Source organism: Meleagris gallopavo, chromosome 20 (genome assembly GCF_905368555.1).
Source record: "Meleagris gallopavo chromosome 20, MGAL_WU_HG_1.1, whole genome shotgun sequence".
Classification (NCBI taxonomy): Eukaryota; Metazoa; Chordata; class Aves; order Galliformes; family Phasianidae; genus Meleagris; species Meleagris gallopavo.
In genome coordinates, this window is record NC_139423.1 from 3083343 (window position 1) to 3109193 (window position 25851).

At 37.2% G+C, this 25851-nt stretch overlaps 1 protein-coding gene across 9 annotated transcripts in view; it reads left to right on the forward strand.

Moving 5' to 3' along the window:
• The window catches only part of QTGAL (queuosine-tRNA galactosyltransferase), a 111145-nt gene that overhangs the window by 74349 nt on the left and 10945 nt on the right, over positions 1–25851 (forward strand). For 8 of the 9 annotated variants that reach the window (XM_085240265.1, XM_085240258.1, XM_085240259.1 and 5 more), the window contains 3 exons: positions 4348–4443; positions 9858–9982; positions 19232–19367. In XM_085240265.1, the coding sequence (XP_085096391.1) occupies positions 4348–4443; positions 9858–9982; positions 19232–19367 (357 nt within the window). The remainder of the gene's footprint in view (positions 1–4347; positions 4444–9857; positions 9983–19231; positions 19368–25851) is intronic. The other variant, XM_085240262.1, reaches the window with a different exon arrangement.

Below are 25851 nucleotides of genomic sequence, written 5' to 3' on the forward strand. Positions count from 1 at the left end.
GAAAAAAGATGTAAGACATGCTAAAATCATACAGGCTATTCCCTTTGCACGCCTCCATTCTGTAGATTTCAGTAGAAGAATAATTTATTGTCATTAGTAAATAAGAGACTAGAAGAATGGCATTTGCTATTGCGTTTTACTAGGAGCATTCAACTAAGATAAAGAGATATTCAGAGTACTGTCAGCTTATTCAGCATTATGAGACTGGCGTAGGCTAGCTCGCATAAAGCAAGAATACAATTCAATACAAATTTATTAGACTATAAAGCCATAGTTAATGTATTACCTCTGGAATCAAGCACTTCCAGGTGTTACTGTTTAGCCTGTACAGTTAGGATTCTGTCCTACTTCGAATGCAAAATGGTTTTTTATATTATTTAAATCCTGTATCAGAATTACTATGTGTATGTAAAACATTCAATATGGAGTTACAGCGTGTTTTATTTCTGATCTTTTTTTTTTTTTAATTTCTTTTGCTCTGCCAGCTCTTGGCTTCTTTAGAGCAGATTTTCAGCTAATATTGAAGCATGCAATGATTAGGTGATACAGTCAATTATTTACATAAGCATGGGAAAGGGTAAAAAAAAAAATAAAAATAATTAAAAAATTTCAATATAATATAAATTCACTTAATGTAATCCATACCAGATTGGTTGTTTAGACTCTTTAAAGTTTAGTAAATTCGTTGTCATTCTTTTTTTGAAAAAACTTATTTGCCTGAAACTTTTGTGAAGTAGGACAAGGGTATTTTCTTCCTTGCTGCTGTTCCTCTTCAGTCACACCAACACACACCTGACTGACTGTAAACCCAGTAATCTGCCATCATGAAGTCCTGGTATGCTCACTACTAAATTCATGTACTGGTATCTTAACATCAGAAGAGATGAATCTTTAGCCTATCATCTCCTACAGCTCAGCCACCTCATTTTTGTTTTGCTATGTTGTTTTGTCTTCTCTAGTATGTTAATGAATGACTCAGGGTATTGGAAAGCTTCACTTATCATCACACAGGAGATTGTTTCTGATCCTGATCAGTATTGTTATAACTTTCATGAATATTATAGCACAAGTAGAATTAAATGTGAAGGTTTATTTGGAGGAATTACCTTCTTACATAGAAGAACAATTTGGGTTCTTGATTAAATATGAGAATTGCTAGCTTCCTCACTATATTCTCCAGAACATAATGCAATAAGGTTATTTCACCATCTGCATGTATTCTTTTGGCACATTGCTAGTAGATTTTGATTTGCTGATTTGGAAAATAGAACTTTTCTGTGAAGAGTTACTGTAAACACATGAATGCCTTTCTCTGTACTGGAGCTTAGATTTCTTACTGAATGCTGACATGATCTGAACATCAGTGGGAACCAGAATCACATGTGCTGCTGACAGCTTTGAAACAAAACAAATGAAACCCACTTTATCAACTCTATGTTCTTTAGATATTTTCTTTGTCCAGAGGATCTCTCTAATTGTTGAATGGAATTTGATAGCTGAGCAGTTGGCAAGGACAAACCAGAGTAAATCAGTTTCAAATACTTGCTACTTGATCCTTGGAATAAAACCAGATGACAATAAAAGTTCTGAATAATTTAATAAATATAGTGCTGAAATAGCAGCCTGTGTGACCTTGAAAACCATCATGATGTTGTCACAATCAGATAGGAATTCCCCCTTCACCACGTTCTTCAGTAATTCTAAATCTGAATAGAGTTATACCTTCATCTAAAAGCCCTATAGTTGTTTTTGACAACGTGGCTTCATTAGATTCTCTCAGGTAATCCTCACAGCATACATTGTACAGTAAGTGAACAGCTAGTATCAAGAGTTCATTTACTCACAGAGCCATGCGTGAGAGATTCTTAGGTCTAAATTGGTTTCCAATATACTGAGTTAATTCCAAAATTCAATCTCATTCATTTCTACAGCGTCTAGTAGTTAATGACAAGCCAAACTGAAATCTAGAATTTCCAAAATGCAGAAGGTTGAAGTTACTGTTTTCTCCTCTTGCAGATGAACTTTCAGAAGCTCTTCAAGTTAGCCTTCAGAGAGCAAAAAGAATTTCAACTTCAAGAGTGGTATCTTAATATAGCAAAGGACAAGCTAGCAAGTATGTGTCCATTGTGGCAAAAGATTTACATTTCCTTATTTTGACATCATGTTGTAAACGTTGATATAGAAGCAGCTTTCTTTGCCTTTTTGTTGATTCTGATCTGGTGTCTGTTCCAGGTTCGCAGGCTAAGCTAAAGGCTAAAAACCTTCATCTGACCTGTAGTGGTGCAGCCACCTCATCATCAGTCTGAGTTCTCTCAGTAAGATTCCAAACACGATGGTATCTTTCTTGAGATGGACAGTGAAGCCTAGATTTAGGAAAGACATTGGTGTTAGCAGCATGTGTTTCAAATTTGTTCTGTTGAGTTTCATTTCAGTAGATAACTCAGTGAAACACAGACCAAGATATCTGGGATGTGTGCTCTTTGCATGTGGGCATGACTAATTACACTGAGCCACCTCTTTAAGATTAAGCACAGTTGTGTTCTCTGATGATCCTGGCTGTGCTGAGGAAATGGCATTCTGGTCTCTCCAAACACATCTTGTGTTCCAATAGGCTCAAGGCTTTCTTTGAAGATTTTCTTTCATTCAGAAATTAGATTCAATGCAATGCATTCTAGCCTAGCTTTTCTCCCTACTGTTGTTTTCTTTTAGGATTACTGTTTGGTCATTGTTCAGTTTGGGCCATATTCAATTGCCCTTGTAATTAGTGTGGAGCTAATAACCGTGTACTGGCTAATCATGTCTGCTCTGATTTTCTGGGATTGTTTTGACCCTTTCAGCTCCAACTGCCTTTTGTGGGGAGTTTTTGACATTTAGCACATCTGCAGCCAGTATATTTCAGTTATGAACAAGCTGTTAGTGTCATAGCTATTGAGTGATAGGATTATTCTGACTAAACACAAGTGCCTACATTGGTAAGAATACTTATTCAAATGGGCCACCCGAGGATCTCTTCCTAGACGATGAAGTTGTACCATTATGTTGTGGAGTAAGAATGTAGCATGTTTCATTTTAAAGGGGATTCCTGCGTTTGGTCGGATGATTCATGCCATAGGAAAAGTGGGAGGAGATTACCTATTGACTTTTATTAGACTTCTCCAATTTTCTTGAAGACCTGATTTAAGTATCTGTATAGAGCTGCATTTGGGATTTATGTTCAGGTACATCGGAGGAAGTAGAAATTGCCAGATATAAACAGAGTTTGAGGAACTCCATCTCAGGTTGAAGTCAGGAGGAGTACCTTTAAAATGTAAAGGCTTAAGTCCATGTGTCAAAATCTACATTCATGCACTGCTTCTTGAAACTTCAAACTATATGGGAATATTCATATTGCCACTACAGCAAGCTAAGAAATCATCTGCTCATGAGGTCAGCATTTTGAAGACTGTCAGCAATCATTCTTTCCTTCTGCCTTTGTAAATGAGGCTGTACTTCTTACTTCCTGCAGTTCTTGGAAGCAGGCATAGTATCCTGCCTTAACTTTGCACGTACTGTTTGACAAGTTCAGTCTTGTTTGGCCAGATATTTCATCTTGTATTAAAAGAAAGAATCGGTTTACCTTCTGTAAATCCAGATTCTGTTTTATTTCATAGTTGTGTTTACAACAAGTTTGTTTAAAGCTGCAAAGACTGATTTGTATAGTTCTTGGCTGTCACTATTCAAGAGGATGAAATTAATAACCACTCCCTTTTCAGTCCCTAAAGCATTTTCTATCCAACAACCTTTTAAGGTAGGTAGCACTGGCTAGCAAATCTGTAGTGCTCTGGTAGTGTTTAAAATACTTGCTCAATCTTGATTAAGCTTCAGAAGCCTTCGGCAAAAATAATAGATGAATGGAATTTCTTAATATACTCACAAGGAATATAAAACACAAAATCAACCTACAATTCTAGAGTGTAAGAACTTTTTAAAATTATTCTTAATTTATTTCCTCCAATATCAACAATGGGACATTTAATAGAACTGTCACTTTCAGTGCAGTTCTCAAGAACTGAAATATAGTTCAAGGTACTCTGCATATGTTGTAACATATGGTAGAATGGAACGTAAAGAAATATGAAGCAGGAAGTTAGATTCACTTGGCTGTGATATTGTGATAAAGTTCATCTTAGGCACAAAGCATATGCTAAGTTTTAAGCAATTGATTTAGTTCTTAAAATTGCTGAAGACTAAGTATTTAAGGAAGTATTTGCAGAAATTCAGATGAATGCGTAAACTTCACTTTGTTCTCCAACAGATAATGTTTTTGACTTTCTGTTAAGATTATTTTTCCCCCCACCTTTTCTGTAGGTGTTTACCTCCCATGGGCCTACTGTCATCATGCCAACCTGGTTCTGTTCTCGAGAATGGTTTTATCATGTAGGAAAATTTGATGAGGGTGGAAAGGTGAGTGATACTCTAATTCAGATTCATGTGGGCCTATTCTGTGTTTCAGACGTTAGGGGTTTTGGTTCCAGTGGTTTCAGTGAGATTTTGGAAAGTATTCCTTTAATTGTGCATTAAAAAGATTTGCTAAAGCTATTTCCTATGTTAGTATTTAAACTACAGCTTCTTATTCTCACTGTATCCTCTAAATGCAGCTTTGCGTTGTGTGTGTGTGTACAGACATATACATTACGTGTGTGTATGAGGATATACAAATGTTGTTCTTTGTTCTGCCAGTAAAAATTTAATTTAAGCATTGGCAGAGAGGTGTTTCAAATGGTGAAAAGCTTTGCCCTCAATTATGTGGCGGGTGAGTGGCAGAACTGGTGCCTGTTCTCTAGTACAATCTACATTCACTGACTTAGGCTCTTTGTTTCTTTTTTAGAATAATTCCTTATAATTACATTTTCATTCCCTCAAGAATGCTTGCCATAACTTTTTGAGCATTCTTAGTAAGCTCAAAAAAGAAAGCATGCTAAAACACAATAAGAACAGTAGAACCCCAAGCCTAATGATAAAGTTCAAGAGGTTAAGTTAAACAGACCATTAGTCTGTTTGTTTTGCTTTTACATTTGGTTTTCTTTCTTTGTTCGGTTTTCTTTTGTGTTTTTATGCCTTTTTAGAAATTTTATTTAGCTTTATATGTGTAGTTGTGTATTACTCAGACATAATATGTTGAAAATCTTAATCCTAATGATTTTGCAGCAGCACTGTAGCCCTAAAAATTATCAGTGACAAGTTCAACTTTTTGTCCTTATTGTGACCTGACATCAAAATTAACTCTGTCTGGTATGGAGGGCATTAAACAGATTACTAACAAGAAGTGCAACTGGTCACAAACAGTGAGGTCAGAGGATATAAAATCATTTAGCACTTAGTACTGTAAGTATTTATATGACTCTTCCATTTGAAAAGAATTCGAGGCAAAGATTTTCTGTGTTTATAGACCTGTTATGAACTGGTGCTTTTATAAACTAGTGATGACTCTTAATGGTCTTACCTACATGCCTGTATGTTCTGACCTGACCCATCATCTCATTGTGTTAACTTGATCTCTTCCATCTCCAGTTTTGAGTTACTATTTAACAGTGTGACTTCTAAGTGTCATATTGCTGCAAATAAACACAGAAAGAGGCCAACAAACGTCCACGTTTCAGCCTTCTCCATCTGCTAAACTATTTGCATGCCAAAAAGCTGCGTTTCTCATTTGGATTTAAATCCAAACACCTGTTCTTCATGTTTCAGTGCTTAGTACAAATGGAATATAATTCTTCCATGGAGGAAATTGTGATTTGATGTTTATGTTAATAGTATGGGTAGACTGACAGAATAGAAATATATAAACTATATGTAATCTTAAAAAATTAAAATCTGACATTATCTGGATAAGAGTCTGAGAAAGCACAGATACTGATGTTTTTTTTTGCTTGGTATAGTTTAGGCTGAACAGAGATCAGTATTTGATCTGAAAAAGAATGAAAGTGATGGAGCCAATGATAAATGAGTCTGTAAAACTATTTGAAAATTCATTCCATTCCCTGTGCCTAATAACATTTTTGGTTAGCCTATCATTAAATACCTTAGAATTTATCACAACCCTTTTGTGTGATGTTCCCATCATCTTTAACCAAATCTATCCGAATTTATTTGGATGAAAATTTCTTCTAACCTGCTATTTTCCAAACAATTAAGTAAATTTAACATTAGAGTCTCCAGGTCTTAAAACTAAGGAAAACGATTTAAAGCCATGATTTGGATAGGAGCCAAAAGATGGTATGACAGTTTTACACAGAGAAACTTGAGAGTATACTGGATCATCCTGAGGAGAAGGTATTGATAGCTAATTTAGCATAGCTTGTGATTAGTCTGCTTGCATACTTCTGGTGACTGTTCTAATGGAAGTTAAAGTAAGGAATATTTTCAACTGTGGTGATTTCTCTTTGAGAGAAGTAATTTCAGTGAGAAGTTCCCTACAAAATCAAAATATGATTGTAATTTAATACAGAAATTGTCTTCATGAAGAAAGGCAACTTCAGGTACCTCTGAGAAATGAAAGAAATTTTGAATTATTCTATCCAACACTTGCCCTGGCGTTTCTCTGTGGTTATCAGTGATTAAATTTGCCCTCTGACCTAAAAACCAACCTTTCTCAGTCTGTAGATCTTAGTGACCAACACCAGCTGCTGCAGATTTCTCACCAGGTGTTAGCAGTTACAGAAGCTGAGGAGCAGCATTGCACAGAGGGCAGCTTTTTAATTAAAAGTGCTTCAGAATTCATAGATAAGTACCTTCATCTTCCAGATTTCCATTCTCTTTTTGTTAGTACTGTAATTTGGGCCTCAGATACTGCTTACTGATGGTGGAGTGCAACATTTGAAGCCAGAATTTCTTGTTGTCTTGATAGCTGGCTTGCAGCTCCCTATGAAGTACGTGTGTTGAGGATGTTGCAGTCGATGCACAGTTCTGTGCAAAGGAGTGGAAATGCAAGGCAAGGGAGGAGGCAAGAGATGAATCATGGAATATTTCGTTTTGTCCCTGAACAAGGAATTACTTTAGTCCAGGTTTGGGTCTGCTTGACATCCTGTACAAAATTAATCCCTGCATGATCCAGCCGAGTTGTTAGCACAGTGATACCTGTCCAAAAATAGTGGGTAAATACGAATCTTTCACTTGCTTAGAGGCAACATATTAAAGTGAACTGCTAATCTGAATGTGGCTGGTGTGTGGTGGTTAGAACAGAGCAGGTGCAAACTGCTTTTTCCCCCTAGGAGTTTTAATCTGCAGCTGATAGGCTGAAGCCATCCCTTAGTGCAACAGCACGTATGGTTGGATTTTGCCTATAATGTGGAAAATTCCATTTGTAGTCCAGTAACATGTAAACTGTGCAATATAATTATAATAATGCTGAAAACTATTTATGTGGTAGGTTATTGCTGATATCCTAGATTGATACTTTTAGCTATGGGTATTGATTTTCCAAAAATATGCTAAAATATCCCTTTAGCAGTTAAACAGCCTTTTCTTTGAAAGTTGCATTGTTTGACAAAGATTCGTGGTGTTTAAAATGCCATCTGGATCCAATAATGCCTCTCAATTGGGAAGGAACTCTTGTACTGCACCAAACTTTACATGCTCAAGAGCTGTAGGAAGTCCCATCCCTGCAGGATCTGTAACATGGTCAACATCTTTCCTCCCTTGAAAGATGTACGTCAGTGCTGCTCCTTTGTAATGTGAGAGGCCACTGCTGAGCAATACAAGGCACCTGCTTGTTCCTGGCAGTGAGCATACTTTATTTCATAGTATTTCTGCTAGTTAAAGCAAAAGAGCTCTCCAGAATCAAACAGCATTATGAAAGATCCTTTTGCTCCTGCAGTAATTCTCTTCTGTAATGTACCTATTAATGATTAAGTTGAATGAAGTAAACCATATCCAAAAGGAAAAAGAGCACAGTTGTGCCTTGTCTGACTCAGTCTATTGCCTGACTGCAAAAAAATACTTCAAAGAATAACTTTAAAACTTTGCTGCTAATTCTCAGTAATTCCATTAAAGTTGAGAATAAGAAAAGGTTAGTAAGTCCTGTAAGATGATAAATGGGAAGAATCTGAGTTTGCTTTTTTCTGATGCCATGATTGCTGTTTGTTGCTATGGTCTCCCTCAGATTACTTTTGTGACTTTCAACTCAGTTTGTATAAATCATAAATTATATGAAGTTCTCTAAACGTTTTCTGAGCTCTTAAGCTAGAAATTAAACGAATATTCACAAGGACAAACATGCACTTTTACTGATAAGCTGCCCTTGCCAAGCAACCAGATAGAATGGAACCGATTTTATTTGTGGATCTGGGAGCATGGTCCAATTCAGTGCCTTAAATCAATCTATTGCATAGTGAGGTCTGGAGCTGTGAAGTACAAAGCTTGAATTAGTTATGATTTCTCCCAAGATACATGTGTTCAACTGAGTGTTTTGGATTTGTTTTCTGGGTTTAAAGCCATTCTGTCTTATCTCCTCTCCTCCCCCCTTGACTGCTTTGTCCAGATTGCGTCTGCATGAGCACTCAGTGTGGTGGGTATGAAAAACAGACACTGAACTGTGTTACTGTTGTAACTAGAGGGCCAGAAGAAACCACATAGGCATTTTGTATCCAGAGCTTTCATTTAGAGAATCTTATTTTCTTAATTATGGAAGAAACTCAGAAGCTGTGGTAATGGGTGAAAAAAAAAATCAATTCATTTTTTTTCCCTTGGATTTTTTTTTTTAAGTGTGTTGAAATAAAATATCTACATTTGAGGTTTTTGACCCCCTTATTATTCCTACAGAAACAAATCTATTTCTGCCTCTCTTATTCCTTCTCTATAGTTATCACATTGTTGTGTTACCTTTCAGCTTTTTATTGACTCTACACTTAATTGGCAAAATTATTCTATCAGAGATTTTGAGCCTGGTAAGTTATGGGAATGTTTAAACACTCGGTTGGAAGAAAAATTTGTATTTAAACATAGGAAAAATGATGTTCTAGCCAAATTTCAAATTTTCAAGAAGTTGCTCCACTGCAAAATGTAGATGGATGCTTTTTCACTTTCACTGCAGGGCTGTATCACTGCAGGTGGGTTCATGCTTTGGTATGTAAGACACACTTGAATACTGTGTGCCATATGATTGTTCTTCTGACACTCTGTCTCTGGCGTGAAGATTTTCTGATTTTAGGTGAAAGATGCTGCATATGACTATGGCATTTCTGTTCTTTCTGGGAGCCTGAGGGCTCCACAGTTCTAGGAGGATTCTTCCCTGCAGTTTCAGCACTGTTGCTTGCAGATCCCTATGAAGAACATGATGTGGCAATAAGTTGCAAGAAAAAATGCTTTACTTTTCAAACACTGCTTCATTCCAACCATTTTTATTTTTATTGAAAGCTCATGTCTGTTATTATGGAGCCTGATTCACCTTTCCTAAGTAGAGACCAGCGTTTGGCAACCAAAGAAAGAACATTAATTCTATTAAAATGGAAAAAAAGCAACAACCCGCTCTTCTGAAGTCACTGTTCCCTTTCAATAAATTACTTGGTTGCTTGGCACTTGAGGCTTTGTGAATTGTTAAGCAGCTGGGTTCTCTCTTTTTGGGACTGATCTGCATCAAGCTTTTCCCTGTCAAAATGAGACCGTTTATTTTTCTACTTATGTCCTTATGGTCAGATATGTTTCATTTTCAAACAGCACTGCTTGCTTTTTTAGTAGTTTTGTCTTTTGTACAGATATGCTTATTTAATGAACCGTTAGATAAGTTCCTGGAGATATACAGAAATAATTTCATTTATCAGAAATACATAGTTAGATGCAACTAGTCACTTGGTGGTATGAAAGAACTGCTTCTCTTCCAGGGTGTTCCAGAAGATTTGTTGTTTTTTTATAAGCATCTCCAGAAGGGTGGTGAAGTCCTTCGAGTGAACCATTGCCTTCTGCTGTACCGTTACCATCCACAGGCTGCAACTCATTCTGTCCTTGAGTAAGTTGAGGCTTGTTTTGTAGAACTTAAAAATCAGCTTCATCTTGGATGATTAGCAGTACAAATGCTTTATTAAAAAACAAACAACAAAGCCAAGGAGCAATGAAGACTTAATATGCTGATAATATCCTTTATTTGCTGATGGAAGGATAGTTTTCCTGTTTTGTTATAACCTGTTTTTGAGGAACATCATATAACACGGGCATTGAAATTATGAATAGAAATCTTTGGTTCTGATGCTGATGCCCATGGAGTGGAGGCATTTTAACATTGGACAAATATTCCAAGAAATAGTTCAGTCTTTGCAACTATTCTTGAAATAATTTCACAATAGGTACAGTTAGAGCAATCAGGAGTTTTGGTGACTGCATTGCAGCAGTGCTTTCTCAGCTTCCAGTTCCCATCCACTCAGCTGAGGCAGTAAATTATCACTTGAGATTCTGCAAGTTGCCTGAATAACCTCTCTGCTTATTTAGAGTATTTACATTTCTTGCCCTTAAAGCAATTGAGAATACTGAATATGATCATGTTTCTCATCTACTGAACATGGCAGTGAAGCCATAACTTTTTCAGTACTTCGCAGATTATTGGGAAAAAAAAAAGAAAAAATTGCATTACAGTAAGATTTTTAATAAGATTTTTCTTTTCATACTTTTACCATATGAATGGTAGTGTAAGACATATATATATATATATATATATATACATTTTTTTATTTTAAAGCTTAATTTCAAAAAGAACTGTCTTGGTTTTAAGGAAGTATAGAGAACCTATTGTAACACTCACAAAAATCTTCCTTAGGAAAGTGAATAAAAACCAGATCTTTGATCTGAGAACTTACGAATACTGTTTTCATATTATAAAAAGTCTAAGACATCTAAATCAGATAACAAGGTTTGAAAAATACTTTTGAGGATGTGTATGAGTAATTATCTCAGGTGTTTTGTTATAAGATGTCTTCTTTTACAGTGCTGTTCTACCTTTCAAGATGAAGCTAAACTGTTGATTGCTGATTCTTTTAAGTGCTTTATCTATCAAAAGTGCTCTTTCTGATGAGAAGTAATGCAAGCTGAGCCAAAGTCATGACAAAAAAAGTGTTTCTTTCTCTTATGTTTTGACACTAGTGAAGTGTTTGAGTTTTGTTATCCTTTAAGAGTCTCACAACCAAACTACAGTGGTAATTACGTAAACTGTTTTCTTACTGATGAATGACATACACTCTTCATGCAGTCCTGTTTATGGCTTTGTAGCACCAACTAGTAAAACATTTTGTATGCATTTTAGTTGTATATCACAACATTATTATTATAAATACTAAAACATGCATTCCAAACAAATAGAAGATACTCCTTGGATTTCATAAACAAACACAAGGTATTTTTTTTTTATTGGCATTTAGTTTTTTCTTTTGTGTGCATGATCACTTTGGCAGCTAGTTACAAACTTTTCAGCCATGCATCGTGGGATGTTGGGACTCTTGGAAGACTATTGCTTCTATCTGTGGGAAAGCATCTTATTCTTGGAAATGAGTTTGTTCTGAATTTACTGCAAGCTGTTGCTTATTCAGATCTACAAGGTTGTGTGGCACAAGCACCCTAAATTACAACACACTGTGAGAATGTGGAAATAATGTAAGCTGTTTCAGATGTGCAGCTTGCATCTCCAAATTGGCGCCTCGCTTGTCTCATTCTCGGAAGGCAGGCTAGCCATTCTTCCTGCTGGCTTTTTGTTGGTAGTATTGTTAACAATATTTTGTGCAAACTTACAAATATGAACTTGTGTAAGATCTCTTCATACTGGCATGCTCCCCTGTTTATTGCCTAAGTTGTAAAGGGCTAGCCAGCATTTGTTTCTGAATGCTATGTGTGCGTTGCTGTGGGACTCACCACAAAGGTTTAGCATTGAAATTGGGTCTTCCCTAATTTGTCCTTGTTACAGACTGGAAGTGTAAAACATGTTCAGCCTTTTCCTGCAGTCTTCGTCTTGTTGGGGTGCTACTTGAGCAGTTTTCTGACACTTTGCCTTTGTCATTGGCCGTTGCACTCTCAGCTTTAGCCTAAGCCTGGATAATGGGAGTGGTAAACCAGGAACCAGATTAATATATTGAGAGAAAAGTGACACTTATAGGAAAGTTGATACTTTTACTGGTTTATGTCTGATTTCAGACTTAAAAAGTTGGGAGCTAGTTAATAGAGTTTGTTTATGCAAAGGTGCATATACAGTCCCTCAGCAAAGACAACAGGCACTCACCTCCTATTTCAGTTTATACAAATGTCTTTCATTACTATTCAGGGGCAAATGCATGATCCCACATATTCAGACTTGCTAAAGTGTATATATTTAAAGCTATTCTGGCAAGCAAAATTTTGTTTAGTTTAATTTTATAATGGTAAACAGTGCTCTTTAAGTCTTTTCCTATGATTAGGATCTTTCTGGAACAGATTTGTAAAGGTGAAAGTATCTGTGAAGCAGGAAGAAAAACTTATTTGCATTCTCCCTGGAGTTATCAGACTAAAATACTAAATGCTGTGTGTGTGTGACAGAATCTGAACCAAGTGCAGGCTATATTTAGATTTCATTAGATGCATACAAAAATATAAACTCTTTCATTGAAATCTCATCTAAAGTATATGACAAATACTTGCTGAATGTGGATGAATGAAACGAGATTTGGGAAACTTCAGCCTACTACTACAAAAAAATCCCACATTATATCTCTTGGATCTAAATTATCTCAGTTTACAGCTTGTATCCTAGGGGTGTGTGTATTTTGTGCTACAGGGCTCTTTGCACTGATATGATAGAATATCAGTGTTGGCATTATAGTGAGAAGTACTACGGTAAGTTTGGTGTGTAATAAAAACATCATAAAATTCGTAGATCTTTATCTCGCTAAAGGGGAGAAAAATGAACTGTATATTAAACAATGTACTGAATTGTTGGACAAAAGTCAGTATGGTAAAATATGAGCAATAAAACACTATACTTGTCTTTAAGTGGTGTTGCACATGAAGACAGACAGTTGGGGCAGGTAGCAAATCTTCGTAGCAATTTACAAATTTTTGGTCAAGAGAAATTTAAGATATGCAGAAAACAGGGTTAGATTCCCACTGAGATTTGGGAGATTCTCTTTTATGCAGAGAATTTGAAGCATGCTTAAGTAATTTGTAGTAATTTCATGTGCTGTGTGCTCAGAAAGAATATAATATTGTAAAGGCTTATTCTGCAGAAATATCCAGTATTACGTAATCTACTGAAACCATCTGGTGTCAGGCACTAGAAGCTCCCAGTGTCATCTAAGTAAAAGAGAACAGACTCTTAGTTTGAACACGCTTTCGGTTCTTTTAGAGGTACTTGAGGCATGGTCTCATATCGCTGATGAGCGTTGGAATGGCTGCTTAATTTCTTGCAAAAACATGTATCCAGAAATAAGCAGGAGAGAATACTGTCGTAACGTATTCCTGCACAACGGTAGTAAAGATGAGGTCAACTGCATTTTTATCGTCTATGTCTGCATTTGGCACTTCAATTAAACATAGGAACTAATGACCTCATTAGATTCTTGAAAAGCGAATGGCATTAACATTGATAGTCTCTGTCTTTCTTAATAAGCCTTTCATGAAAAATAGGCCACAATGCAAACCATGCCTCAGTTAATGACCCACGACCTGAAAATGAACTCGGACATTAATAGAACCTATTAACAGTGTAAATGTAATAACTCAGTGGTACGATATAGTGCAGCAATTAATAAGTTCACATGAAGTTCAACAGAACAACGGCGACCAAAAAAATCAGTTTATTCACCAGTATGGTCAGGGTTCAAATAGGATTCATTTCTGAATTTCCTGTGGATTGCAAGGACTGTGAATTCTGCATGCAAAGCTAGCTGTAAAAAACCTAGCTGTAAGGAGTCTGTTCTTCCAGCTCTCGCTGTGATTAAAAAGTTCTCTGTTCTTCCATCTCTGGATTATCTATCAGGTGAGATTCACCTCATATAAAATTCTATTATCCTGCCATGAATAAAAAAAACACTGGCAGAGGCTATTCACTTGAATAGCTGTTCTTCCTGTCTGGTGTTACCTGAGTTGCATGTGGGACCTCTTGTAGAGGGAAGGTCAGATTTATAGTGTTACTGTGGATGATAATCAATGCTTGCAATTTCAATACTGCTTTAGGATACTGGGCTTGTATTTTTACATTTCACAAGTACTTGTACATCTGTCTTTGCTCTGCTGATTCACTTATGTAACCTCACTTGGGGGAAGGAGGGGAGAGGGAGTCAAACGTTATGGTGAGGTTTAACAGAGCTCAGACATTAAATCATATAGCTTTTATTGTCACATTATCTTTCATTTCAAAATAGGAATGGAGCAGATGTTTCTTGACTCCTGTATTCAGTCAGTAGGTCAGCACACACTTTAACAGAGCTCCATTGTTATATTACTAGGGTGGATGGGATGGTAATAATTGCAGGGGACTGAGGAGCACACTTCTCACCCACTGAATGAATACCCTCATTCCGCTCCTGCAGAATTTTGGCTCCTCTTCTTCTTTCCAGACTGCATAGCTTAAGAGGATTGAGTGGGCATACCAAATGAGAATGATTTTCCAAATTAAAAAAATGTGTCTGACCTTTGTGAATGACAAGAAAATTAAAGAAATGAGGAAAAAATTCTGTGTACTTCATGGATTTTGATTAAAGAGCTGTGTTACAATGTGGGTGCCCGCTTCTGTAATCAGAAGAGTTTGCGTCCCACCTTCTGCTGAGGAAAATGCTGTTGATTGAAAAGAGGCTGGGAAATGATACTAAAGGCTACTACCAAAGTGTTTACCTTTAATCCTATCTGAGGTGAAAGCAGCTTTGTTTTGGGATGATGTAGAATAATGATAGCTTCTAGGTTTTGCTTATGGCTATTTGAATATGTAATAACATGAAATCTGAAAGTAGCTGTGAGAATCATCTGTGAGAAGTGGTTTGTACAACTTCTAGATTGTTTCAGGCATTTTCTTTAAGTATGCTTTGCACGTTGCTACAGTTCCCGTCTGTTGCACCTGCACTGGCTCTTAAATGATGGGAAAATGGCATTCCCTTATCCCTCAAGGCAGGAATCCCAGTTATCTGTTCTGGAAACAGCCAACAATGTGGCAAATTAGGTGAACCGGAAACCAAAAGGGTGTAACTGAAACTCTTCGTTTTGACACACCATGAGCTACCTTTTGCTTCAACACGTGAGATATTGTTCATAAAGAGCATGTTTTCACAAAGATTAAATCTGTAGTTGTTGCTGCAATTAAAGCTCAAATACAAATGCCTCCCCTTGACTCCATATCTGTATGACCATCTGGGCTCACGCTGCTGAAAGATTTTCAGGGTTGTAACTCCAGATTGCTAAGTGTTGATATATCTTAACTTTTTCATTAAAAAGGGGTGCATACAATATGGGGAATCAATTTAAAAACAACAACAAAGTGAGATTTTTCAGTTTGAGATTATAGTAAATACAGTAGTTCATAAGAATGTCTCAGTGATGCTAGCAAAAATTCATAATTGCTGTATATATTGGCTTCACTTACACAGTCCAGTTCAAGAAAAACATTTGTTGGGGTTTAAATAAAGCTGTCTAACAATATTGTTGTGTTCAAACAGAGGTCCAGTTAATGCTGAGTTTCACATTCTTTTCTGAGTGCAGTTTGCTTACTCCCCACACCTGCGTTACTCAGTGTAACACTCATACAAGATAGGGTCAGCCTCTTCAGCCTGATGATTTTTTGAGTGCTCGTTAGCTGGAATGTGATAAGTTGCTGAGAGTCAGTGCACAGAAATATCTAATTTTAGGCTTCTCCCCAGCAACTGCCATTCTTGCTGCTTGCTGTAGAGCCTCTGAAAATGCAGTTGTTAGTCTCTTCTTGGTCAGTGACACCTAACCTTTTTTTTTTTTTTTTCTTTTTTAAGTGAATTAATTTCAGTTATTTTTCCTAGCTTTTAGCCATCTAGCAGTGAGTAGATTGAAAGTCTTGCTGGATTCTTTCTGACCCTGGCTCTATTGCTGGTGACCCTGTGCCCCAACTAGCTTCTCCATATCAGCTCTATCTTCAGAAGGCTTGGTCCAGAACTGGAGACTTGCTGATAATTCCTCTTACACCTTGGAGAGCTGCCTATTTTTACCTCACCTTTCTTCACTTTGTTAAAACTCAAGAAAGAAAGAAACTTGACTGTGCCACTCAAGTCAATAGGACATATTCTGAAGTACTTCTGGAAAATAATGCATTGTTATTCTTCTGAAGTCACATTTCAAAGTGAAATCAGTTTTCAAACCTTTCCATTTACATGTAAAGCAACAATCTTCCTTTTTAGAAACTCGCAGAAGCTTTAGAATTTCCAGTAACGTGATTCTGGAGAAATACTTGACCTTCATAGTTCTTTCCTTTAACTTTCCTTCTGGGAATATAATATGCTGTAATGAACATGGAAAAATGGAAGTGTCAGAGGATGCCAGCAGCAGCTAAAGCTTTGCAGCAGGAATGCAGCTTGTGGTTGCATTAGAAGAGATTTGCAATCAAATCCAAGATTTTTTTCCATTAGTTGAAATGCTGGTGCACAGCCTCAGTCTTCAAAACTTTATATGGAGTAGCTAATTCTTCGTGGGCACGTTTATTTGTGTGAGAAGTTCTTTCCAAGTTATCGCACCACAATCAATGATGAAGTGCTAAGCAGCCATATAAGGATTTGGCTGTGCTCGGGATCTCCTGCAGAAGGCAGGCAGGCTCTCAGGAGCTGGCTAATAATCACAGAAAGAATCCATATGCCTGTGTGTTATGAGGGCTGCAGAGGAATGGCACAAATGAAAACAAAATTCCCATTGTTAATATGTAAGAAAAGCTTGCTAACAAGCTTCTGGGAAGAAATTGTTGCCTAGTAAACTTGATAGCCTCAAATTTTATATTGTGTATATTTGTGCCTCAGAGGTATGCTTCATAAAAGTCATTTGGAAGAATAAAATAGTATCTGGTGCAGTCTTTGTGGAAATTGATAATCCGTAACAAAAAGAAAGAAACTGAAAATGTTTCATAAAATTAAAATGTGACATAATGCCACCAGATATCATAAATCTGTGTATAGTATATGTATGGTTTTGTAAGAGAATCACAATGGACGCATACAGGACTGCGGATAGTCAGAAGAGACAGCAATGAAGAGAGCAGCCTGGTTCATCGATGAGAACGGCTTAGAACTGCATGGGTGTAGCAGCTCCTCTTCCTGACTCTGCCAGCCTGCGCAGTTTGGATTCTTACTATCAAGGAAATGTGAATGGTTTTTGATTTCTATCTGGCAAGTTGCTCTTAAAAACCAGGAATCAGGCCTGGCCAGGTAGACAGCTGAGGTTGAAACTTATTGCAGCTGCCCTGTGATAACCTGTGCTGACCTGTTAATCAGAAGCCTTATTTAAAGCAAAAGAAACAACATATTGTTGGAAAATGCATAAATTCCATATGAACTTAATAATGTCAGAAGATGGAGCTTAAAATTAAATTGTGTAGAAGGTGTATTGGTAGGAAAAATATGTATTTCCCAAGACAAGGAAACAACAAGTCTGTTAGTGTTTAATTTCAGAGAATGACTATTCATAAATGCATGATTTAGTCCTAAATGTTTTTTTTTAAACAGCGTACTTTTTGAGTCACAAGATCTATTAAAATTGTAGAATGATTTGTAACAATTGTTCTGAATTATATTGTGTTCTGGCATTATAGTCAAGTGGAAAAGCCTATTTGATGAAATGTTTTCAGCAAGGATAAGAAACTAGATGTCTTCCAGAATTTCTGACAGAATTACTTTTCAACACAGTGTGTCTTGTTCAAGAGATGTTCATTAGATTTATCTGTCAAACCATAAATTAAGGAGATCAGTGTATCATATCTGGAGCGCTGTTTATAAGTATCAGATAGGTTCCTGGTTAACGAATATGATGAGAACTCTGAACATTAAACAGATGTTCTTGAGAGCAGGTGGTTTCTTTAAACCATTGTAAATTATGTAGTCTTAAATATTACATTATATGGTGGGAATAGATTTTTTTTTTTTAATACGTAAATGTTTGAAAGTGATAGGAGGTGTGCACAAAAGAAAAGAATAATGTCACAGTTGTCAGACTGAATTAATTCAGTCAGTTAGGATCTACAGGCTATGAATGTAATCCTTGCCTTGAAGTTGTCCTCTCTTGCTGAGATTGTATGTTGAACCTTTTGAAGATCCCAGCCAGCCATCAGCATTTAAGGATATTACGTGTTTCCTTCTTACTCGTTCTACAGACACACGGTTCATCATTTGATATTCATCTCACTGCTGTTTGCCTCAGCCACTTGGCTTAAGTCATACTGTGAAATGTATTACAAATCTGAAGACCCGAAGGTGTAATTTGACCCAGACATGTGCCAGCTTGCTCGTTTCTAAAGTATGTTCTAAGGTATCTCACAAGGCATAGCACTTTTTCTTCAAAAATAAAAGTGATAATAAATTCTATTGCTCTTTATTTCTTAAAAAGGTCATCTTCAAAAGAAGGCATAGTTGGTTATTTGTGCTGTTGCTGAATAATACTTGGGAGGCTTCAAAATAAAAACACTTGGTCTAATGTCTGCGCTCACTAGCAAGTGCTGAGTTGTGTGCAAGGCCTGGTAGTTTCATTTCTGTATGCAACTTCTGCAGTTCATTAATTATTTGTTGTTGTAGCAATGTCTACTGATCCTGAGCTTTGAAAACTGCCTTACTGAAGACTTGAGCTGAGTACAACAGTGTTTGGACTTCACGTGCAGCATTGGGCTGTCTATTTGGCTAGACTGGAGTAGTGAACTTGTGAGATTGGAAGCTTGGATTGACAGGAGAATAAATGTATAGGCAAGTGGAACATTAGGATTAATATTAATAATTTGTTTGTATGTACGGCAGGGTTATAGGGCAGTTCATCTGGTGTCTGGCAATGGGCAAACAACGTGTTGGTGGGCAGTTGGAGTTATTGGTATTGAATTTGATTGCCACGTTAAAGTTCTTGAAAATAACAGCTATGGCTTCTGATCTTAATGACTTTTGTCCAAGGGCTTCCACAGAATTTCCTTTTTTCTGCCAGCAGTTAGGTGTGGCCTTGGGAAATTGCTACTATTTTTGTATTCTCTGTGAATTGTTTTGATCAGGTTTGTGTGTGTGTATGTGTGTGTATATGTAAAATAATACATTTCTTTCTAATTCTTTAGGGAAACCATCTGGAATCACCGAGTCAAGTTTCTTGAGGATAGAGTCCTGGGCTCCTGGACATCATTCACTATTTGGAATGCTGGCAAACAAGGCAAGAAGCTCTACAGAAGTTTGTCACCAGCTAATCGGAAAAAGGTATATTACTAAGGGTCGGTAAAACCTGTACAAAACCACTTGCTTCTTCCTACATATTATAGTAGCATTCTCATAAAAGTATTACCAGTGTAAATTGGAAAAATTCTCAATACTCTAATGAACTTCTACTTTCAAAATGCTCTATTACATTATCTAGAGCATGTTGTGTGTAGTTCAACATAGACACTCTTGTTCCTGCTTGCTGGTGACTAAGCATAGCAATAGCATAGGCACACTCTATCATTGCTGATGGTACTGATGTGTAACTAACCTTTGCAGCAGCCAGGTGCACCAGGTGAATCAAGTAACACTTTGCATTGGCACAGTACTGAACTACCTCGTCTAGGGTTACTCATACATGTATTTATGTTTGCCCAGTTCCTAGTTGGATACTACATGGGTCCCTGTCAAATGCTGAGCAGCCTGGTTTGTATTTTGATAAGCAGTCAGGCTGTAACCTCCTTTTGAAAAAGAGGTTGCTGTGGGGGGACCGTGCAAGTAGTGCTGTACATGTTGTACAGTTTACAATCAGTTGAAAATGTGGAGGTCACTTACAGTTGGGTGGAGGTTTATCTGAGTTTAAATCCCTTACTTTTATAGAGCATTGTTTTGTGGAATAATTTTTTGTTAGATAAAGGCTTTAAGGCTAATGTCAAATGACTGTTTCTTATAAAAAGCCACAGAACGTTGATTTTATTACCAAATGTTTTCCTTTCTTAAAAATATGGATGGGAAGACTAAATGACAAATATGTATACATAAACCTGGTTAATGGAGTTGACCAGAGGCCACACACGGGGAGGAGAGGGAAATAATAAAAGAAGGAATCTGTATATATCCATAGTTGAAATTAATGATTAGAATTGGGAGGCATTCACACAATATATGTGCAACACAAGAATTGAACCTGAATTTCCAGATTAATATTGCAGTACCATAGTCTGTCATTGATATCATGTGGCAATGGGTGAACTGTATGAAATAATATTAAATGCTCTGTCTCCAATCAGTCCAATCTGCCCTCACTCAAAGAGGACAGAACAGTCTGTTAGATCTTTTCAGCTATCTTGGTCATGCAGTGCAGTGTGCATATAACAAAGTGCTTTGTGAATGTCTCTCATTTACTAACAGCCATTGCAAGTTTTTATCTATCAAATAATAAGAGGAAATAAATTCCAAGGGAAGAGATGGTAGCTTAAACTATGTTAATGCTGTGCAAGTAGGGATTTATGAGATGTGATGGTGAAACACTGCTACAAAAACATCATAATTCAGTTTCCCCATCTTAGGTCTTGGGTTGTTTTTTTTTTTTTTTTTTCTTAATACCAAGCTTAAATAGAGGCTGACACTAAGACAGAGCAACTCTCTAGCTTTGTGTTATGTTTGCCACCTCATTTTGTAGGTGAGTCATTCAGAACTTCACATCCTGTTCAGCAAACACAGTGATAATTTGAAGATGCAGAGAAGATAAAAAGGACGAGAAAAACGTTGGGTTTTGTGCTGTTTAGCTGCTGAAGGATCAAAGCTTGCCTCTCCTTCAGTGATGAACAACTTTTAATTCTCTAGTGTGCTGGCACTGACAGCGTGGTTCTAATTAACTGGATTTTGATATTCTTTCCAGCTGACCCTTACTTAACATTTGCTTTGGCACTGTTGCAGGCCACGATACTGTTTTGTTTCTGTCAATGTTGTAGTTACACATACTGCTTCAGTTTGATACTGAAATACTGCATAGAGCATTAACTCATCAGTTACTGGCTGTGGCACCCAGCTGCAGGTGTACATGCCAAAAATGAATGTACTGCAGAAAACTACTGCTACAGTGTAGTCGCAGCCTGATCTTAATGCCTTGTACAGAGTAATCAAATCTTAACCAGTAAGTCCAGCATGTTATATATACAGATATATTCAGAGGTTTTCTTAAAGATCAACAGAAATAAGTAGCTTCAGAAAGTGGCTTATGGTCATCCTGAGTGAAATTAGGGGTCTTTCCTTTAGATACCTAATTTCTGATGAAATTATTATTATTATCTATAGTGATTAAAACCTGGTTTTATGTTGTTGTTCAGGCTTATTCGTAGCTTTTGTAAAAGTGAATATCCATCTCAGCTAGAAATAAAGCATAAAAGATATACTGATGGTTCTTAGTCACTGGCAAAAGGCTGTCTGTGCAATTCAAACATCTCACTTCTACAAATTCTATCTAAAGGATTATGCTGCTGCAGTTTCAACAAATAAATTCATAAAATTTGCAATATAATTCATAAATTATTATTCTAAACTAATAACAGTAAAAAGAGGCTAGTTAAACTTCATGTTACACTTGTCCAAAACCACCTCAATTTTTTTAGAAATAATCCTCCACTCTTGCGAAAGACTCTAAAATTCCATAGAAGTAAAGGTGGAAAATAGTTGTTGCTTCATCTTATCTATCCCTTAAGAAGCCGTAGCATACTTTTCCTCTCTCACTCTTTAAAGGTTATTTTAACAAAAGGTAAGCTTTCAGGTACACTGTTAATACTGAGAATAATAGAGATACAGAATCTAGTTATCAATCAAGAGACCTGGCTGTTGCCTCTACTCCCAGCTGAAGTGTTGCAGTCAGGTCTGGGCCCCCAGACTGTTGGGGTGGGTCCAGAAGAGCCCATGAGGATGCACAGAGGGCTGGAGCACCTCTCCTATGGAGACAGTCTGAGAGCTGGGGATGTTCAACCTGGAGGAGAGAAGGCTCCAGGGAGAACTCATTGTGGCCTTGCAGCCCCTAGAAGACTCTTGGTTGGAGAGTGTTGTGACAGCACAAGCAGTGACAGATTTGAAAATGGGAAATTTAGATCAGATGTGAGGGAGAAGATCTTTATTCAGAGGCCCTGGCACTGCTGCTCAAAGAGGCTGAGGGTGCCCCTGGGGTGCTCAAGGAGGGGAGCAGCCAGTCTGTGGCAGGGGTTGGGGCTGGGTGGGCTAAAGGTCCCTTCCAGCCCAAACCAAGCTGTGATTCTATGATCTACTAACAGAATCTATTATTGTACAGTTACCACATTCTACTCTGAAAATCCAGTTCTGAATGTGACCTTTATAAAGCAATGTGATCCTAAAAGGTCTCTAAGAGACTCTGAAATGCAAGTCAGATTGCCAAAGCATGCTGTAGAATTGAACTGTCTAAATTTGGCTTCATATGTCAGTTTAAACTTGTGGAAATTTCACTTTTTCTCTGTTTCATGGTTGCTGCATCCTTTTATTGAGATTCAGAATCTCATTAACAGTCATGAGACTGATTTCAGTTGGGATGTGGAATCAACAGTGGTGTTTTTTCCTAAATTGGGGATATCTGCATGAAAAGTGGGACACATACACTAAAAGAAATAAGAACGACATGCATTTCTAGGATTTTTACAGTGTCATAAACAAAGCAATTATATTTCTAATACTTGTTGTTTGTGGAGTATTTGGGGTGTGGGGAAGAAATGCTGCATGCCAGACAGTGTTTTTCAGAAAACAAAATTTTGGCTATGCTGGGAAGCAGCAGTCTTTATTTGTTTGTGCTCAATAACATATTATGACTTTAGTCTGTTTGTCTCAGTTAAATTATGATTATATCAAAGGAGAAAAAAGCACCTAAGCTATATTCTGTCTTTTCCTTTAGACATCTGCATGGTGAGGAGTAAATTAATGCCTTTTTTCCAAAGTGTTCAGGCAAAGATCCAAGGTTCAGTATTTTTACTAAACAGTAACACAAGGAAAAAAATTACTCAAGTAGTCAGGTTTTATTTATGAATTAATTACCAGGATCTCAGTATTCTTAGGGAAATTCTGTTTCCTGTCTGCCCCCTTCTTGATTCACACAGTTGACAGTGGTTTAGTATTAGCATTTCTGCAAGACTGAAGTCGAACAGACCTTTTTTTGTTTAAAACACATCCGTCTTGTCTATAATTTGCAGCTGAAGATGGAAACCAAATGTTTTTGGGACACTCCATATGCCTGGAGGGTTTCTGAGCTGTCTTGTCCACTCTTTTATTCTCCGTCAAACTTTAGCTAAAAAGAGAACTTAAGCATTCACATTTTGTGTCATTTCCGATCGCTGAAAATAGTTCAAGTAGTGAACAGAAAAGGAGGGGGAAAGGACAAAATAAGCATCAGCTAATTAGTGGCATGGAAACAGTATTGTACACATCCAGCCCATGACATTTCTGTATTCTATCCTGGTAAAACTGAAAGCTTCAAGAAAGTATTTTGTGTGCTCTTTTCTAGCTCATTTATCATTTAAAACCACCCGTAGCCATGCCCTTGATTCTACCTCCCAAAAGCAAGAAATGCTTGAGTTTTGTGGTATGTGAATGGCAATATGAGAGAATGAAGTGGGGAGTGCTCAGAGAAATCAAGGGAAGAACATTGCACCCACCTTTACTGCAGAGCACAAGATAGAAAGCCATAAAAGAGAGCTCACAGAGCAAAGGGAGACAGACAGATGGACTTTAAGACCTTCAGTTTAGTCCAGGTATAAAGCATCCTAAAATGAAGGATCTATTTTACCACTCGTTGTTTTGGACCACAGATGGTATTTCATGCTGAAATATGGCAGGGAGACCTCTCTGCTGTTTGCAGACACGAAGGTGCATTTCTTTGAATTTCCATTTTGTCAGTATAGATTGTGAGGTATACACACCTGAAAAATTCCTGGTATAACTTTCCTAGTTATGTGTCCTAGAGAAATAAGAGGCTTGCAAGTGGTTCCCATGGCGTTATGTCTAAATGCAGCTATATTGTGTATGTAGTAAGGGGAATTCTGTACATTCAATATTTAGGAGCTAATTTTGCGTGTTGGATCCTGGCATGAATGTAGTTTTCAGCAAGTTTGGTGTGTATACGTGTAAAGAGGAAAGATGATGATGTCTTTAATGGAGTGGTGTCTTTAAGTGGGTACATGACATGCATATTGGCAATTTAGAGAGAGAGACAGCTTTTGTTGTGGTATAATGCTAACTGGGTGGAATAAAAGCAACATCCTGATACTGAAATCAATCAGACTGTGACTGAGAATTGCTTGTTGTCTTTGTGGTTCCTCTTATGGCATGCTGAAGATGTTTCTGCCTCTGTGTGCCCCTTGGTCTGTTTGTCATTACTTGTATCTATTTAAACTTACATTATAATGCTTTCCTTTTCTTTGTTTTGACATGAATGGCCAAAATTGATTTAACATTTGCAGAGATGTATATTAACGTGCTTCCGAGGCTTTATACAAGTATGAGTGAAAGAGTTATAAATAGTAGAATCGGGAAGGTCAGTGGAAGTTTAAAATGCATGGAGGACTGTGTGAGCAGTAGGAGACAGAGAGAGAATGCAATAGAGAAGATTCCTTGGTCTGATAGTCCAAGCCGTCCCTTCACACTGTGTTTATTAAAAGGAACCAGCCAGAGGCATGCTTTTACCTTCCCCTTTTTTTTTTTCCCTAGCTTTGAGTAAATAACTGATCTTTAGAGCCATGTAAATATTCTCTTAAGAAGGAAAAAGCTGTTTCTCCATTCCCTTTATTCCAATGTTAATGTGTGTTACAACCTATAATATTACTTACAGTAATTATGTAGCTTGTGTATCACAAATAGATAGCTGTCTTCTCATTTTTAGTTGAGAAAAACAGCAATATTTTTTGTTTTGTACCTGTACAGGTTTGTGTGTTGTTCAAAACAAAAATGCATAAACACTTGTGTATTTCCTTAAAACTGATGTGTGGCCTGAAGGCACAGTAAGCTTCAATGAAGCCATGTTGTCAGTTGCATTGCAGAGGAGTTATTTTGCTGGGAGGAAGGAAAAAAACATTTGAGACTGTTTTATAGCTTTTATAGTTCATAATTTCCTCCCTAGAAGCTCCTGTGTGGGTAGATGAACTTCATAGGAGATGCAAGATATGAGCCCATTAGTGCAAGAGAAAAATAGGCAATGTGGGTAAGCCTAATAGCTTAACATAAATATCTCAAGTAAGCCTGATGCCTTGAGTTCCCCTTCTTGAATAAACAACTGTGTGCAAGTCCTGAATTTGTCTCCAGACAGATTTTCTTTAATTGGAAAATAGTGCGTGGCAGAAAAATTGTTGACTTACATTTTGGCCACCCACATGGTGTACATTCTGTCAGAAAATTTGCCCATTGGAGTCTGGCCTCTTTTCTAATACTGCAGATATCAGATTTAAGGTGGCTGAATCCACTGAAAAGTAGATGTGCAGATACTTACCAGCAGAAATCTTGAATGAAGTTTACTATGCTCAATTCTTGTTCATCTACAGCCCACACCTTCTGTTTTTTCAGGTACAGTAAGCTCTAATGATGGCTGGGGAAAGCAGAGTTGGGGATGTATTAATTTGTATTAATTTGTCCAAGCACAGAGACAAAAGAGAACCTAGGAAAAGTGCTGGTTCTTTGTGCTTGAAGTTGCTTGTGATTAGGGCTGTCTACCCCAGCCTGCATCAGCCACAGAGACTTTGTACAGTGTCTG